An 18,315-nucleotide genomic window follows, 5' to 3' on the forward strand; every position below is an offset into this window, starting at 1 on the left:
AAAAGATTATTGTGAAAAAATAAGTATCAATCAATTTCTATTTCCCAGAACTTCATGATCCAACCCATGGCCTTAAAAATTATATTTGTAATTTTCTTGATTTCCATGAGCCATGTGCACCCTGATCAAAACAAAATATTTTTCTTCTTCTAGACAATAAAAAGACTCGGCCAACTAAATTATTGATTGTTTTACAGCAATAAATTTGAAAAATAAGAAAAACAATTCTTATAAATGCATGATTTATATTATCCAAAATATCTTGAAATCAGTTTCTTTCATCTCGGTTGTGATCCATTTTCTACAATGATGTCATTTTTTCCATTTCATTGAATGATAATATTAAATGGACAGACCCTAGTTTGTAAACGCTAAGGCATAATTTTCACCTAGTTTCAACCTGAAAAAATGGACACCAAGTTTGGAAACAAAAGTGTGTGACGTTGAAATACCCTTAAAAATAAACTAAAACGCAACTCCATAACAGTTACTTCTCAGACGCACGTGCGTTTTAAAAATATGAAAAATGCATTTTGTGGTATTAAAAACACCAGGATGACCAGAAACACTTCGTAAATTGATAATCTAAACAATGAAATATAAGTAATGTTTGATTTCAGTGATCATAAACGGCTCTAATAGTGAAAAATATGCCTTAGTGTTTAAAAACTAGGGTTTTCATAATTGAGTGAATCATAAGATGGCAAAAGTCAAAAGATCATTGCTCCACAGTTTTTATTTGACAGTAAACTGAATGAAGTCTCTTGATTTCTTCACCCATGTGCTAAACACATCTTCCCGAAGTCTCGTCCACGCATGTTGGTAGTTTGTCGCAGACTCCTTCAACTCATGGTATGTGAGATTTGACAAATCGGACACATCTCTGGAAAAAAGAAGTCTACTACTGTATTAAAATATCTTTTGGACTCTACCGTGTGGAGACACTGAGCTTGAACATTAAAATGGTTTTATTGTTAACAAGGGCGGATCTAGTTCAGTTGGCATTGCTTGTTTGAAGTACTACGGTCATAGGGTCGAACCCCGATTGGTGAACCCATTCTCTGATTGAGTTTTTCCCATTCCAACCAGTTTTCCCACAAACAGTATACCAAAGGCCATATATGTGCTGTCATTTCTGTGTTAAAGTGCATATAAAATGATTCCTTGTGCTAATGGAAATATGGAGGTTTCCTTGAAGACTAAATATGTACATCTTATTAGAATTATCAAATACATTATTTTGCTTTATAGAGGCTACCAAAGTGCCTTGGTTTTATTAATGTTTAAACACTTTCAAGATGTTGCTGTTTAGCACTCTCTCATACAGAAGTACCCCAATGATAAAGCAATCACTTGATGCACAGTTGGTCTAGGTGGGCCCATTAGGCTATTTCTTGTTCTAGCCAGTGAACCATGACTGATATATCAAAGGCCGTGGTATGTGCTATCCTGACTGTGGGACATAGAAAAATGTAGCACGTTTCCTCTTACACTATATGTTGGAATTACCAAATGTTTAACATCCAACAGCCGATGATTAATAAATCAGTGTGCTCTAGTGGTGTTGTTAAACAAAACAAACTTTAACTCTTACATACAGAAACTTCTACAAACTGATTGTTGTTCTTTTACTTTGACAGTGGTAATATTGAATGTTACATGTGTTGGTAAATAAAACATGATGTACATCTTTGTTTTTAGATTTGTCCAAGTACAAAATATGTTTACAATTTATTAATTATTTAAAAAAAAAAAGAAGAAGACTATTGTGTTGATAAACCTTAAAATAGCTTTCATAAATTATAAAACATTTTAAACTGAAGTCTGTATATACCTAAAACACACTGGTCTTTTTGTGCTTTCTAGTTTTTCCAGAACCTGGACAAATTTCTTTAAAAGTTCAGCACTACATACACGACATCTGAAAAATAATTGTAAAATATTTTAAATACATAATACTACACTGATTATTATAATTCACACATTAAACAAGATAACTGATGCTTGTATGTGTTTAAAGTGGAAATAATCAGAAAGACAATTGTTGTTGGCTGTATAAATATGTACACTGGATCTCTAAACTCAATAGCCCTAATACTGCCTTTCATATTTTTTACTCAAGGCATAACCGTAAGGTCAGGAATCAACCCGCTTTTAAATGGGCTTTTTTTATATTCTTGGTGTTTGTTTGGATTGTTTGGGTTTTTTGTGGGGTTTTTTTAAAGATATTTAATATTATTTAATAATTACAAAATTTTTTTTTTTTATTATTACCTAGCCTCCGGTTTGTTGATTGTTTTTTGCGTGACACCTTGCTTTCTGCCTAGTACAGACACTTCATGCTGTAGACAACCCTTGTACCAGGAAATAGCTGAAAATACCAGAACTGTGTATGGTAGTACTTGTAGTTTGTATGAATAATATAAAAAGTTTTAAACTAATGAAAATTTCCTTATTAATTCAGTTGCATAGACCACTGGCGTAGCGTGGGTTGCCAGCGCCCGGGGCAAGGCAAGTATTGCGCCCCATAACCAGTGGACTGTTAGCACTCCCCGAGTCCCTTCCACCAGTCCAGAATTTTGCGACCGCCCCGGTGGCCCCACTCACGCTACACCACTGACATAGACCGATGTATTTGTAGGATGAGGGTGGGTGACAATATCCCACCCAACTTCTAGTGATTCAATATGTCTTAAAACATTAACAAACAAAAAACATATTTTAAAAATAAAATTTAACTAGTTTTATAAAAGTCAATAATAATCCATTGTTAATAATATGCTGTATTTCCATGTTTCTTTTAATTACTCTAAATGAAAAAAAAAATGTGGATAAATTTTGCATTATTTTCACTCAACCTCAAGTCACAAAATTTATATTCACCCATCATTTTTCAGTTCAGAGTGTGCTTAAGACAATATCAGTTGTTTGTGAAATTTACATGTTGCCAACATGTGCTAAGTATGTATTCACAAAGAACAAAAACATGGTAAAATATTAATCTGGTTTACTATAGTAAGTTTGAGCTTTAATGGATTAAACCTTTTATCTTTGACGTAAAACCAATCCAATACACATTTTTATCATAACAATCTAAAATACACTCATATCAATGGCCGAGACTTAACATACGAAAAAAAAAATTCTATTTTTGTTGGAACAAAACCTACTACGAAAACAATTTGTTCTTAGTTTAGTATTAGTGACCGTAACCAGGGCTAGCTCTGGCACTCGCCAAATTCGACAATTGCAAATTTCATTTGGTGAAATACTTTCATGTAATAATTGATGTTTTGTTAGAAAATATCTTAATTTCTGCAATTTTTAAAGTTTAATAGACAATTTGGTGAAATACTTTCATGTAATAATTGATGTTTTGTTAGAAAATATCTTAATTTCTGCAATTTTTGAAGTTTAATAGACAATTTGGCGAAATTGTTTGCTCATGCAGAGCTAGTCCGCTGTAACCTTTAGATCTGCACAATCAATCTACCCATAATTCATTCCACAGAAAAGTCCTAACTGGCTAATACTGAATTAACATTTTGTTTCCTAAAGTAAACTTTCTACTTGTACAATAAAGAATTCAATTTATCACACTTCTACCTGCAACGTTATTTCTTACCAGTGGATGATGGAGGAGATTTCTGTCCTGCATTATATTTCTCTACAGCCTCTTTCCCATCATCAAACAACCAATCAGACTGCAGTAGGAGTGGCCTGTTGACTTGGTATCTAGATGGAAGTTGCTGAACCATACAGATTCTGTCTATGATAGCACGCCTCATCGCACTTTCACTGTATGGGCATCTAAATGCAATACAAAGAAAATATGACAAGAACCAGCGTATATAGGTAACAGTGGGTAGGCGTACATTAAACACGTTTTTAAAATATTGCTTACTGCAACATAAGCAATTTGTTTTAACTGCTCTGGCTGGTTGCAGTCTAAAACCATGGTGACAGGGAACTCAATTTCAAAATCTTACAGGCCATAGGATTTCAAACTACGGGAAATGCTTTTTCAGTTCTGTGCCTTGTGATCATGGGAACCCATCAAAAACTGTTTATATTATTTTTGTTGAATAGTCATACTCAATAAATGTGTATTACAATCATGGGAAACGGAATTTCGATTCCTTGATTTTACCGACACAGTACCAGATGCAATCATTAATGTGAAATGCGAAGACCTGTCTTGGGTAACCAGAATTTAATTCACATGATTTTTACCTACTGTAGGTAACCCATTGTTTAGTTGGATGAATTATACTTAGACAATCGCAGTTACAATTTGACTACTGAGGTGCCATGCTCTGTGTAAAAAACCCAAGTCTGAAACATTATAAAATGCATGAATTTCTTGGGATCTTGGTAAGAAACAACAAAAATATAAAAGGAATTGAGATATGTGGTAATGAATTTAAAATGTCACAGTTTGCCGATGACACAACATTACTACTTGACTGGTGGAAAAAAAACCTTACAGCATCTATGGAAATACTACAATATTTTACAAATATATCAGGTCTAAAAGTAAACATTGATAAAACAAATATAATAAGATTAGGCAAAGATCGTAATGATCACAGAAAAATGTGTCCAAAATATAATAGAAAGCTAAAAGAAGTTAATAAGTTACTCGAACAATGGTCAAAACGTTCTTTATCAGCATTAGGAAAAATTGCTGTAATCAAAGTCTGGCTTTATCAAAATTTGTTTATCTATTTTCTTCACTCCCAAACCCAACAGATGCTTTCTTTAAAAAATTATAAACTTATTTCTTTCAGTTTATTTGGAATAAAAAGCCTGATAAAATTGCTAGAAAAACATTAATTTGAGATTAACAAAATGGTGGCTTAAGAGTAATAGATGTTAAAATATTTTGTAATGCTCAAAAAATATCGTGGATGAAAAGTGTATATCTAAACCAAGACATTGCCTGTTTATTGAGTAATTGTTTACAGTCTAAAGCGGAATTACTATTAACTTTTGAGTCAGCTTACAGCAAGGCAAAAGCAGAGGTATGCACAAATCCGTTTTGGAAAAATGTATTATTTATATGGTCAATATTTTTAGAAAAATGTGAATCTACAACGGATAAAACAAACATACTAAACTTACCAATTTGGTATAACTCTTTTATTAAAATCAGTAATAAATGTGTTTATTACAAGACATGGGCAAATAAAAGAATTTTGTTTTTAAAAGATCTGTTTAATAATACCAGATGGCTCACATATGATGAATTTTGTATGAAATATGACCTCATACCGCCATTTACAGTCTACAACAGTTTGATTTTAGCAATCAAAAAATATTATAAATTGGTTATATATACAGAATTAGTAACATTACAAATGCCAATAATACCTAATTGTTTGAAAGAACTTCTTAAAACAAACGTTTGTAAAAATTTCTACAAAGAGTGCATAAATGAACACACATCTAAATACAAAATAAACGCACAAATAAAATGGAATCATATTTTTGATATTGACCTCTGTGACAAATGGTGGGAAAATGTATATCTTATCCCTATCAAGCTAACCACCGACACAGGGCTCCGTTACTGTCAATACAAGATATTTTTATTTATTTTAACAACAAATAAGCATTTGGTTATATATGGTATTAAAAAATCAGATAAATGTGAATTTTGTCATACGTTTAGTGAAGATTTAATGCACCTTTTTTGGTTATGTAAACATGTTCAAGCATTCTGGAATACTGTTATCAACTGGATATTCTTGAAAACTCAAATTAGACTCCAAATAAATGCACAAACAATTATTTTAGGCAATCCTAATTATTCTAAAAAAAGATAATATTGTCAATTTAATACTTCTAATTGCGAAACAATACATATATAAGTCAAAATGCAAAAGTCAAAAACTAACATTAACTGGATTCCAGAACAATCTGAACATGTATTATTATATAGATAAATATATTGCTACAATAAATAACAGGACAACTAAATTTGAGGAAAAATGGAATATTTGGACAAAATTAATTGTATAAAATATATATTATTGTATATGTTTTTAGTTTATAACTAATTACAAGTTGATCATCGGGATATACCTTTTTTCTTTTCCACATGAAATATATTGATATATACTAGTATATATAAATGGGAGACCATTATTATAACATGAGTTTTTTATGTTTTTTATTATTATTTATGTATGCTTCTCTTATATGTATGTTTATTATTTGCTTTATGTATGCTGTATATTTGGTGGTGAAATAAAAAATAAAAATAATAATAATAATAATAATGTTATGGTGAGTTGTAAGTTTGCGACTTTTAATTTTAGTACATAAAGAATTCCTACATAACCGATTGGCAGTTTGTGTCGGTAGATTGATATGACTATCATAGAAATAAATTGCACAAAGACTGCAAACATATCGGCAATATTCTTCTGGCATACCGTTACCGAGTGGTTGACTCAACTAAATATGCCCAATTCCATCAGTCAACCTGTAAAACTTCTTTAATAAAATATAATTTTCCTACGAGTAAATCAATTATTTGCATATAATTTTTTTGTTTATATATAGCCAAAGATAAAATGTTTATATTTCAAAGCAAATGTTAAATTATTTTGATGAGGCACCTTTAAATTCAAGATTAAATAATACTTCACCTGCCAGTAACAAAAGACTGGAAGTAAATTGGACTTGACAGGAAGTGAGAGAGTAGTGCCCCTTGACACCCGAGTACATTCCACCTTGCTATCTTGTCACTACACGACATGGAGATGGTACGATCCCCTCGCCCAGGCTTGATCCGCAGAACTCCTGTAGTGTGGTACTCCGTCCCCGACCCCCGGGGGTCCTGTTCTCCCCCGGCAACACATTTAGCTCCGGTTCTGTAAATATCTTTTTTTCCCATCTTTTCAGCAGTTTGATGTGACCCATCACAACTCTTATGTTCAGTTACAGTGCACACGTTATTCATTAAACCAGAATTTGAAGTTTGATCCGTGACACGGAATTTGTTGTTTACCCTGCATGTATTGCCAGAAATATCAGAAACTAAATTATATTTTCCTTTACCAATACAGGAAGGTATAGATTCTAAAATATGGTCTAAATTTTCGGAAGCAGAATCTTGTTTCAAAGAAATATTTGTGAGTGATTTTTCATCTGAAATTCCTTGATCAAGAAAGATTTCAGCATCTTTTGTTACTGAACGTTCTGATTTCTGATATGGTGTAACAAAACTGCCTTGGCCATCTTCACTTTTATAATTAGATCGTGAAGAGATGTCTGTCTGTGAATCAGAAAGAATTTTCTGACATTCTGATGCAGGACTCTGCAAATGCTCTTCATGGCATGTGTCTGATCTGTCACAAAACCGCTTTGAGTTTTCATCACCAGTGAACGACAGATCTGTAGCAATGTGTCTTTTCAAATTTTGTGTCCCGTGACTGTTGTCTGCTTTACAGTCAGTTACATCTTTAGGAAATATCGAAGCATCTCCACCTTCAAGAAATTTAAAATATTAAAAAACATTAAAACTTTATAACAAGATGTTTTCAACTCTCCTTGGAGCCATACCCAACCCAAACAAAAGTTAGTTTTGTTTAAAGAAACGACTAGAGCACATTGATTTATTAATCATCGGCTGGATGTCAAACATTTGGTAATTTTTAAATAGTCTTAGAGAGGAAACCCGCTACATTTTTCTATTAGTAGCAAGGGTTCTTTTATGTGCACCATCCCACAGACAGGATAGCATATACCATGGCCTTTGATTATACCAGTTGTGGTGCACTGGCTGGAACGAGAAATAGCCCAATGGGCCCACCGACAGGGATCGATCCCAAACCGACTGTGCATCAAGTGAGTGCTTTACCACTGGGCTACGTTCTGACTCTCAACCTAAGCAAATACTTGGCTTTATAGTAATTAAATGTTTTTAGGTAACATTATCTTCTATATTTAGACAGAAATGGCACCTCTAAACTAAAGTGGCATTTTTTGGCCTTTTATAATTTTCAGGAAACTGCCTCTTTGCTACTCCCATTGGTTACAGTTATTTGTATGCATGTGTTCAGATAGGACATTAAATACTATGATCTTAGATATAGCAGATGAATTCCAAATGAATTCCATCAATGGGACAAATCCTAACCAAATTAATCAGATTTTAAAATAAAAAATCATACAACTTTTGTGAATAACATTGTTAGGTGGGGTTTTTTTTAAAGTATCTTTTAACAGGAAAATAGTATGAAAATGTTTTGAATCTTGTAATATATGAAATTATATTATTTGTTGAAGAAATATGCCAAAATGGATAAAGTTTCTAAAAGATTAAAATACAACTACATACAAGGAGTATGGCTGGAGAAGAAGTGGAAATCAACTCCATCCTTCAGAGAACAATGCCAGTCATCTGTTTCCCTGGCAACATTCAGTACTCGACTCTCATTCCCAGCATGCACCAGCAAAAGTTGCTTATATAGGTAACTGAAATAAAAGAAAAAATGTTGAGAAAACAATACACCATACATGCTGTTTACAGAATTTACTGTTGTCCAAACATACCATAGTAAAAAGAACAAGAAACTTGCGACTCAATCAAGATTTTTGGACTTGTGCATTATAGATTACTTGTACTTGAGTGTAGTTCAAACCCAATGGATACTTGTTGTTGAGAGAGAGAGAGAGAGAGAGAGAGAGAGAGAGAGAGAGAGAGAGAGAGAGAGAACAAGAGACACAGAGAGAGAGTGTGTTTGAGTACTTCAAATGTTATATTTAATAGCAGACAAGGCCCCTTTTATAGGAATGTGATTCTTGTAATATTCCCGTCAACAACAATCAAACAGTGCTATCAGATCAGTCAGTTTGAGAATTTTGCCGGTCCACGTACCACAGAAACGATCTTCTTGCCATCACTTCAGCATGACTGTCATTAATAACATCACCTGCAACACAGAGAAACACATTTCAAAATTACAATATTTAACACACTCTTGATCAATTACTCAAAATCAATTTTTAAAAAGGATATGATTTCATAGTCATGTTTGATTCACAAAAAATTACTACTAGTTTACTGTTAATTTGCCATTATATGGAATAATTATTAATGTTTGGTTTTTTTACATTAGTTTCTGCATAATTTCATTATGATAGCAAAATTATTGTTAAACTATTTCAGACATTAATGAATTGATATGCTAAACATTTAATACTGAAGAATATTGTTGTTTTTAAGAAATGACTACCGGGCCTTTATATAAAATTTACATGTAAAATACACATTTTATGTTACCAAATCTTTGTACCATTTTTACTGAGTTTTGATTCGCCAATACACTTGGAGCCGGTTCCTAAAGAGATGACGTCAATTTCATACCCAGTTTCTGAAAATAAAACATTTTAAGATTATTATATATTTGTTTAAAGTTAGTACCTAAAGAATGGTTACTAAAACTCCAGTTGGTTTATCAACTACTGGACATTGTTCAATGGTGCCGCAGTATATAATGCGAAGTGGTCCAACCTATCATGTATGACAGTATAAGATAGAATATCTGGCCATAACTCAGAACAATCGGATAAAAGTTGTATTACAGAGATGACCTGCTGCTGACTGCAGAAATCAATGAGCAAAAATCCAAAACAAACACCCAATTTGAATTTTAAGGAGCATGAAGAAACTGAACACAGTTGGGGTTTTTTAGTGGTGGATGCACTCTTTTTTTTTTTTGAAGTGCAAGTTAAAGGAGCATTTACAGTATTCCAAAGTTGACTCACAAGCTGTATATACAGGTATTATTCTGCAGTAGTACTCTCAGCAGACCAATGTATTACATTCATCTACACCACAAAATAGAAATAAATTCATATATAACCAGAGTGATTCATAATACTGGATCATTCTGATTCTAGCTAAATGGTGAGCTGATCTGTACAGTTCAACTTTTTTCAAGGGTAATTAATTAATATGATGGCTGTTATTTTAACTAAGCGGACTGCTGTCTTAGCATGTGATTGTTAGCGAGAGATTGTATGCCTTTTCGCATAACCCAAAACGGTCTAATGCAAAAAAATAATAGGTTATAAAAAAAAATTTTTGTCAAACTAACATATCAATACAGGGCATAATTCAACAATAAAACTTGTAAAATAAACCCCAAAACAGTAAAAAAATTAGGTGAAATTTTCTTATCCTCTTATAAGTCGACCCCCAAGTTAGAAAAAAAAATTATGGTGAAAAAATTTTGATTTATAGGTGAAGATATACGGTACCTTCATTAAACAAAACTGATCCGTATCTGAGATACACATTTCTAATTATTCAGATTTTTAATACATGGAATACATCGATGTAGTTTCCTGAACAAAACAATATGGTCAGTGTATATAGTGGAATTTCGCATTTTTCCACTTTTCATTGTACTGTGAATAGGTAATATACTAATAAATAATGTGTTTTGAATTGCTTACCTGTATTAGAAGTAGCTACCACGCATGCCAGTAGCTTCCATTCTCTCTTAGCTGCCGACTTCCCTCCCTTTTTTTTCAATTTCTCATAAGCCTCATGACATGAATGGGAGACTTTCGAAGCAAACATATCATCATCTCGCCATGACATCATGACCCTGAAACCAAATAAAATACAAGAATTTGTCCATGAAAAAGTCAATTAAACATTTAAAGCATGACTAGTTACTAAGCAGCATAATGACCCATTCACAACGAAACAACAAAATGTGATGATTTTCCATGCGGTCATCATCAAATTGTTAACAACTATGATAAATTACTCTCCTACCTTTAATTACCATTCGATTTCCCCAAAATTTTGTCCAGACACAAATCATGAAAAAATAATTACAGTGACACCGATTTCACATACGAGACTGTAACAATGTCACCGATATCGACCTTGCTGAGATCGCACAGGGCAAAATACATGCAGTTTTCTGCAGTCTGCCATTTTCCTTATTTATGGAATACTCTTCATGAGGGGTGGAAGCCTCCAAAGTATGTGACATAATATTAATTTGACATCATGATGAGTGCGTTATTATACCTTAGCAGATGTTATGACATTGTTAGATTACATCATATCGATATACCCCTCAGCGAAGTTGATATCAGTGACATTGTTACAATCTCGTATGTGGAATCTGTGTCACTATAATGTGTTTTTTTCACGATTTGTGTTTGGACAAAATTTGGGAGAAATCAAACGGTACTGAACGGTAAGAGAGTAATTTATTGTAGTTGTTAACAATTTGGTTCGGACTTTAGATCGTACTAGATGCAAGTTATCAGCACCAGATGCCAGATATGCAAATCTGAGATTACAAAATTCCACTCATCTCATCTGAAACTAAAAATAATAATGGAAAGAATTGGCGTGCCATCTCATTATTACTACAAAATTTAAAAACAAATAAATACACATATAACATCAGCAAAATACTATTAACAAAACATGAATATTTGAAGTAATTATAAATAATAAAGATAAAACTAATAAGTATTGTTCACACAAGAAACCTTCTTCGACATTGACTGTCCCACGGTAGTCTCTTATTTATTATTTGTTACGCTTCCTTCTCTTCCGTTGGAACTCCCTCCATTGGCTGCCAATCCGCAGTCGCAGCAATGTTTTCTCTACATGGCAAAGAAGTCGACTTGCAGCTCTGTTTTGATGGAAAGAAAGAAAGAAGTGTTTTATTTAACGACGCACTCAACACATTTTATTTACGGTTATATGGCGTCAGACATATGGTTAAAGGACCACACATATTTTGAGAGGAAACCCGCTGTCGCCACTACATGGGCTACTCTTCCGATTAGCAGCAAGGGATCTTTTATTTGCGCTTCCCACAGACAGGATAGCACAAACCATGGCCTTTGTTGAACCAGTTATGGATCACTGGTCGGTGCAAGTGGTTTACACCTACCCACTGAGCCTTGCGGAGAACTCACTCAGGGTCTGGAGTCGGTATCTGGATTAAAAATCCCATGCCTCGACTGGGATCCGAACCCAGTACCTACCATCCTGTAGACCGATGGCCTGCCACGACGCCACCGAGGCCGGTCTGTTTTGATGGCTGCATAAAACATATTAAAGTAAAAACTCGTCAACTTCTTCATCTCGGGTTACAAATATTTCCTCAAAACTCCCAGGAAGTAAGTCCAAGCCAAGTGTGCTTGAACAGATGATAGGGCCTATACTCGTTTCAAAGGTTGATTCTTTTTACTCAGAAAAAAATCATTTTTTATTTCCACAAAAAAGGTGCATGAGTGATAAAAACATCAAAACGGAATTTCCAGAACAAGAACAGTGTATATGCCATTTACACAGCACATTGTATATTACCAGTGATTATTATAGGTGTTAAATTCATAAAGCTGAATTTACGATATTTGTTTGTTAAATTGTAAATATATGTGGTTTCACGCATGTAAAACAACAATAGGCTTTGTAAATTCAGGTGATGCAATAGTATAGTAACTAACCACACGGCTACGTCTCCCACCCCCCACTCCCATGGCATATGATGATGATGATGATGATGATGATTGTGGTGGTGATAAATACGTCTACATTAACCACCTTTCTGAATATTATGTATATAAAACTTAATTCGTATGAATTGCTCAAATGTCTTTGTTTTCTCATTTATTCAGTGAATTATATCAGTACTGTTTAAAATCACAGGATCGATCCTCATCGGGTGTCCCATTCGTTGATTGCCCCCCCCCCCCCTCCATTTCCAAACAGTGCCCCACGACTGGTATATCAAAGACGGTGGTATGTGCTGTCCTACATGTGGAAACGTGCATACAAAATATCCCTTCTTGATCATGTAAACATATGTAGCAGGTTCTTTGTAGGACTGCGTCAAAATTATCAAATGTTTGACATCCAATAGTGTGGTTAGAACGCAGTTGTCCCCTAAGGTCCCCCCACCCCCACCCCGGCCGTATCGTACGCTTATGTCTATATGATCAAGATTCCAGCGTTCGCTAAACGGTCATATATATTAAAGGGATAGTCTTGATCAGTGTTGCAGTTAAACTAACAGTTTGTTTTGTTTAACGACAGCACTAGAGCACATTGATTCCTTAATCATCGGCTACTGGATGTCAAACATTTGGGAATTTTGACGTTTAGTCTTAGAGAGAAACCCGCTAGTAGCAAGAGGTATTTTATATGCACCATCCCACAGACATGATAGCACATACCACGGCCTTTGATATACCAGTCGTGGTGCACTGGCTAGAACGAAAAATAGCCCAATGGGCCCACCGACCGGGATCGATCCTAGACCGACCGCGCACCAGGCGAGCGCTTTACCACTGGACTACTTCCCGCGCCTGAATAACAGAGACGTTTTAATGACAAAACATTTTCTGCATAAAAATTAAATCTCTTCCTGTACATGCCAAACTAGCCAACTGTTAAGTACTTTATTTTTTACAAAGTGGCTACAACATTAGTTGTTTGCTAATACAATAATCCTTAAATTAACCACATTTTAATCTAAGGAAATATTCTAGACCTATACATATCCGAAAATTGGTTAAACCAAAATTCGAGCCCCGAAAATGCAGTTTTCCACAGACAGCATAGCCCATGTCATACCGCGGCTTTTGATATACCAGTCGTGAAGCACTGGTTGGGACGGAACAAAACCTTGTCAGTTAAAGTTTAAAGTTTGTTTTCTTTAACAACACCACCTAGAACACATTGATATATTAATTATCGGCTATTGGATATCAAACATTTGATAATTTTGACACAGTCTTAGAAAGGAAACCTGCTACATTTTTCCATTAGTAGCAAGGGATCTTTTACATGCACTATCCCACAGACATGATAACACATACCACGGGCTTTGATATACCAGTCGTGGTGCACTGGCTGGAACAAGAAATAGCCCAATGGGTCCACCAACGGGGATCGATCCCAGACAGATCGCGCAACAGACGAGCGCTTTATCGCTGAAATGTAGTCAGAGAATGGGTCCACCGAGGTGATTCAATCAGACGAGCGATCTAACCACTGACCTAGATCCAATGTCTCGAGCCTCTGTAGACATTAAGATAACAAGAACACACAGGCCAGGCCGTACAGAAATGCATATTTTACTGTGAGTTGCAAGCAGAATTCGAGAAACTGAAGGTAGGGTTAAAAAAAAAAATTAAAGATTAAAAAAAAAAACATTTTTTTTTTTAATTTTTGAAAGAACTGTGTATCTTTAACCCCGCTGTGCTGAGCATTACGCCACCGAATCTGGCAATCTCAGATTGGTGCTTCAAAACAGAGCTAAATACCTTCCTAATATTACCAAAGAAGTAATCTCGAGCGCGATACTTAGAGCCATCTTGTCGGTGTACCGAAACTTGAAAAGAGTCGATCAGCCCAGCAGAAGAAACTGTGTATCACGTAGAAGGGAGTTTGAAGATTTTGCTCCCCCACTTGAAATTATCAACGCTTTCGTTTCACGCTCAATTTGGTGATATCCGGCTAACCCGGCAACAATCGGCGGGGTTCTGTGATAATTGCCTTAAATTCTTCGGCAGACGCCAATGGCGGTCGAAATCTCTGTCGGGCCTTATGCAATGGGAAGTCGTCTGCTAACCTCGCGTGTCGGCCTTCGCCACGGAAATAAATTTGAGAAGATTGGCTTTATTGGGGCAAAAACGGAATATATATATATATATATGTTTCAGTGCCGTATTTACCTAATAAAAATTGTGTCGAAATGTAACGAAAATGCTGAAGCATCGTTTATTGCATGAAAGCAACTGAGTGGAGTTGGAGATAGGGTAGAGAGTGTGGTTAGAAGGACTGCATATTATTTTGATTACCTCCACTTCAGTTAAAACAAGTTGAAGTTTGTTTTATTCATCTTCGGCTATTTGATATCAAACATTTGATAACTGACATATACAATATAGAGTTAGAAGAAAGCAGCTACATTTTTCCATTAGTAGCAATGGATCTTTTATATGCACTTCTCCACAGACAGGACAATACATACCACGACCTTTGATATACCAATTGTGGGGTTCTGGTTGGGGCGGGGAAAAAACAACCCAGTAAGAGAATGGGTCCACTGTGGGGGTTTGATCCTGTGATCAAAGCATTTCAGGTTACTAACTGAACTAGATCCCGTCCTCCTCCTCTATATATACTCTTCAAAAAAATTTAGTGGAACTCTAATAAGAATTTACAATTGCCAAAATTGTACGGTATATTAGCTGTGGGGAATGGTTATATGATAATAGTGAATTAATTGGGCAAACATTACAACCGGTAGTTCAGTATTACAGTAGGTTTTATGACCACCAAAGATCTTGAAGGACGATTGGGGTTAGAAGTGAAATTTGAAAGTTGACGGGGTTTTTTTATCGGTAAATCGCAAATTCAAACAATAAAAATGACTAAAAACAAAACAATAACAATTTATGATCAACAGAATGAAAACGATTGACAGAAATAATGTTCCACAATGATTAATGGACCTTCCTGGAAATTGACAAAATCGAGAATGACACCCCACACACGTGTACGGGGAAACTGCGTGATGCATGTGCAAACTATGGAATGCGTTTTGGTGTGTTGATAAACAGACCTGAACGTTCTTTACTAGGATGTCTGTGGTCAAAACATTAATATTTCAGGTTCCCCTACGTTGTTTTGAACAGTATATATTACCTCTTCATCCATAGCTAACAATGTGGATCGCTATATACGGGAACTTATTGATTCGGGGTGGGATTGGGGACAAGATACATGCACAAGGAAGGAAGGACATGTTTTATTTAACGACGCACTCAACACATTTTTTATTTACGGTTATATGGCGTCAGACATATGGTTAAGGACCACACAAATTGAGAGAGGAAACCAGCTGTCGCCACTTTATGGGCTACTCTTTCCGATTAGCAGCAAGGGATCTTTTATATGCACCATCCCACAGACAGGGTTGTACATACCACAGCCTTTGATATACCAGTCGTGGTGCACTGGCTGGAATGAGAAATAGCCCAATGGGCCCACCGACGGGGATCGATCCTAGACCGACCGCGCGCTTTACCACTAGACTACGTCCCGCCCCATACAAGATATATTTACACGTATTTCACAGCTCCTTACACTGTGGTTTTACATGAGTGTATATAAATATGTTCATATACTTACCATTTGTTACACCCAATAGCCGATATGTATTTTTGTGCTGGGGTGTCGTTAAACAAACATTCATTCATTCATTCATTCACTTCTAATTAACATCTAGAAAACGTATAGGGACACGTCGGGGTATTTAATAATTTGAACAACATTAGCTAACATGGATGGGGGTGGGGTGGGATGGGGTGGGTGCAAGATACAACTACTTCACTCCTAATTAAACTTAGGGACACATGAAGGTGTTAGTAATTTGAACATTAGCTAACAAGATCACGAGTCTACTGTCACACGTACAGCAAACACCAGCAACAAAAGGCTTTTCCTTGGCGGTATTTGCGGACCGGTCCGTTTGGTGTAGCGGAGAGTGATAAGCGTGGTATTTGCAGTGCAGGACGTTCACTCGATAGAGCGAGGATGATGTGCGAAGATGGACAAATGTTTGCACTGGATGTCACAGGTCAGTCGAGATACCGATACATGCACTAAGGTATGTGGGGAGTGGCTGTATTTCAGCGGGGTTGACACTGTTGTTAAAAAACAACCTTCCGCTACCACCCCCTCCCCCCAAAAATAACAACAAAGACACACAAACAACAACAAAAAAACATCAAAAACAACAACAAAAAACAGCAACAAATAAAACAACAAGTTTCACACATTCACGCAAGCACACCCAGGGCCGTACCCTGATCAAAATCCGGTGTGTGTGTGTGTGTGTGTGTGTGTGTCACTACTTTTTATAAACAAATGAAACACTAAAATTTAGCATAGACGCAGGCAAACACAGACACAAACATACACATCATACAATCGTACATGCATATATCTTGATGGACGGACGGACGCCGGACAAATTAGTAGTAGGAAAGCTTCGTTGACGAACGTCATAGCGGAGCTAAAAAGAGTCGTCCATTACGTGGCGTAAGAGTGTTTCCTCTCTCACATTAACTGTGTGGTCCTTAACCATATTGCTGATGTCATGTAACTGTAATTAAAATGTGCTGAGTGCGTCATTTAAATAAAGCATTTCCTTCCTTCTTTAATCCTTCCTTCCTTCCTTCTTTCAGACCGGCCTCGGTGGCGTCATGGTTAGGCCATCGGTCTACAGGCTGGTAGGTACTGGGTTCGGATTCCAGTCGAGGCATGGAATTTTTAATCCAGATACCGACTCCAAACCCTGAGTGAGTGCTCCGCAAGGCTCAATGGGTAGCGGGTTTCCTCTCAAAATCTGTGTTGTCCGTAACCATATGTCTGACGCCATATAACCGTAAATAAAATGTGTTGAGTGCGTCGTTATATAAAACATTTTTTCTTTCTTTCCTTCTTTCTTTCTAATGTTTCGATCTGGTACATTTTGGTTCACTTTCAATACTGGTTCCCAATATGTGTCAAAATTATCAAATATTTCACATCCAATAAACGAAGATTAATAAATCAATATGCTCTAGTGTCGTCGTTAAACAAAACAATCTTGAACTTGATTTAATGACACCTTAGCACATGAGCGGGACGTAGCCCAGTGGTAAAGCGTTTGCTTGATGCGCGGTCGGTCTAGGATCGATCCCCGTCGGTGAACCCATTGAGCTATTTCTCGTTCCAGCCAGTGCAACACAACTGGTGTAACAAAGGACGTAGTATGTACTATCATATCTGTGGAATGATGCATATAAAAGATCCCTTGCTGCTAATCGAAAAGAGTAGCCCATAAAGTGGCGACAGCGGGTTTCTTCTCTCAATATCTGTGTGGTCCTTAACCATATGTCCGACGCCATATAACCGTAAATGAAATATGTTAAGTGCGTCGTTAAATAAAACATTTCTTTCCTACCTTAGCACATTTTAAATTACTCTTATTTGATGTCCAACATACAATTATTTTAACACTTGATCTAGATCTAGTTAGAGAAGGCCCCTTTGCATCCGCTCCCTCCATCAGCTACGAACCTGCATACCACCTTTCGGATACCAGTCGTGGAGCATAGGTCGAGAAAGAACCAACAACAAGAACAACATCATCGAATCCACCGAAGGTCGACCCTGCGTGCGCTCTACCATTGAGCTACAATTCATCACCTCTGAGATCGATCCCCGTCGGTGGACCCATTGGTATATTTCTCTAGTTCCAG

At 35.9% G+C, this 18,315-nt stretch overlaps 1 protein-coding gene across 2 annotated transcripts; it reads right to left on the bottom strand.

Annotated features, from left to right (window-relative positions):
- Positions 1-559: 559 nt before the first annotated feature.
- LOC121387976 (tRNA-specific adenosine deaminase 1-like) lies at positions 560-11,551 on the bottom strand. Of its 2 annotated transcripts, none has more exons than XM_041519162.1 (10): positions 11,529-11,551; positions 10,474-10,628; positions 9,309-9,386; positions 8,891-8,945; positions 8,351-8,487; positions 6,657-7,497; positions 3,626-3,810; positions 2,275-2,371; positions 1,835-1,921; positions 560-883 (listed from the first exon to the last, which is right to left on the bottom strand). In XM_041519162.1, exons 2-10 carry the CDS (start codon positions 10,622-10,624, stop codon positions 736-738), a joined length of 1,779 nt encoding a protein of 592 aa, XP_041375096.1. In that variant the 5' UTR covers positions 10,625-10,628; positions 11,529-11,551; the 3' UTR covers positions 560-735. The 2 variants fall into 2 exon arrangements, with proteins under 2 accessions (XP_041375096.1, XP_041375095.1); XM_041519161.1 differs by having other exon boundaries at positions 11,536-11,546.
- Between the last annotated feature and the right edge of the window lie 6,764 nt (positions 11,552-18,315).

This window comes from Gigantopelta aegis, chromosome 14, assembly GCF_016097555.1.
Source record: "Gigantopelta aegis isolate Gae_Host chromosome 14, Gae_host_genome, whole genome shotgun sequence".
In the NCBI taxonomy this organism is placed as follows: Eukaryota; Metazoa; Mollusca; class Gastropoda; order Neomphalida; family Peltospiridae; genus Gigantopelta; species Gigantopelta aegis.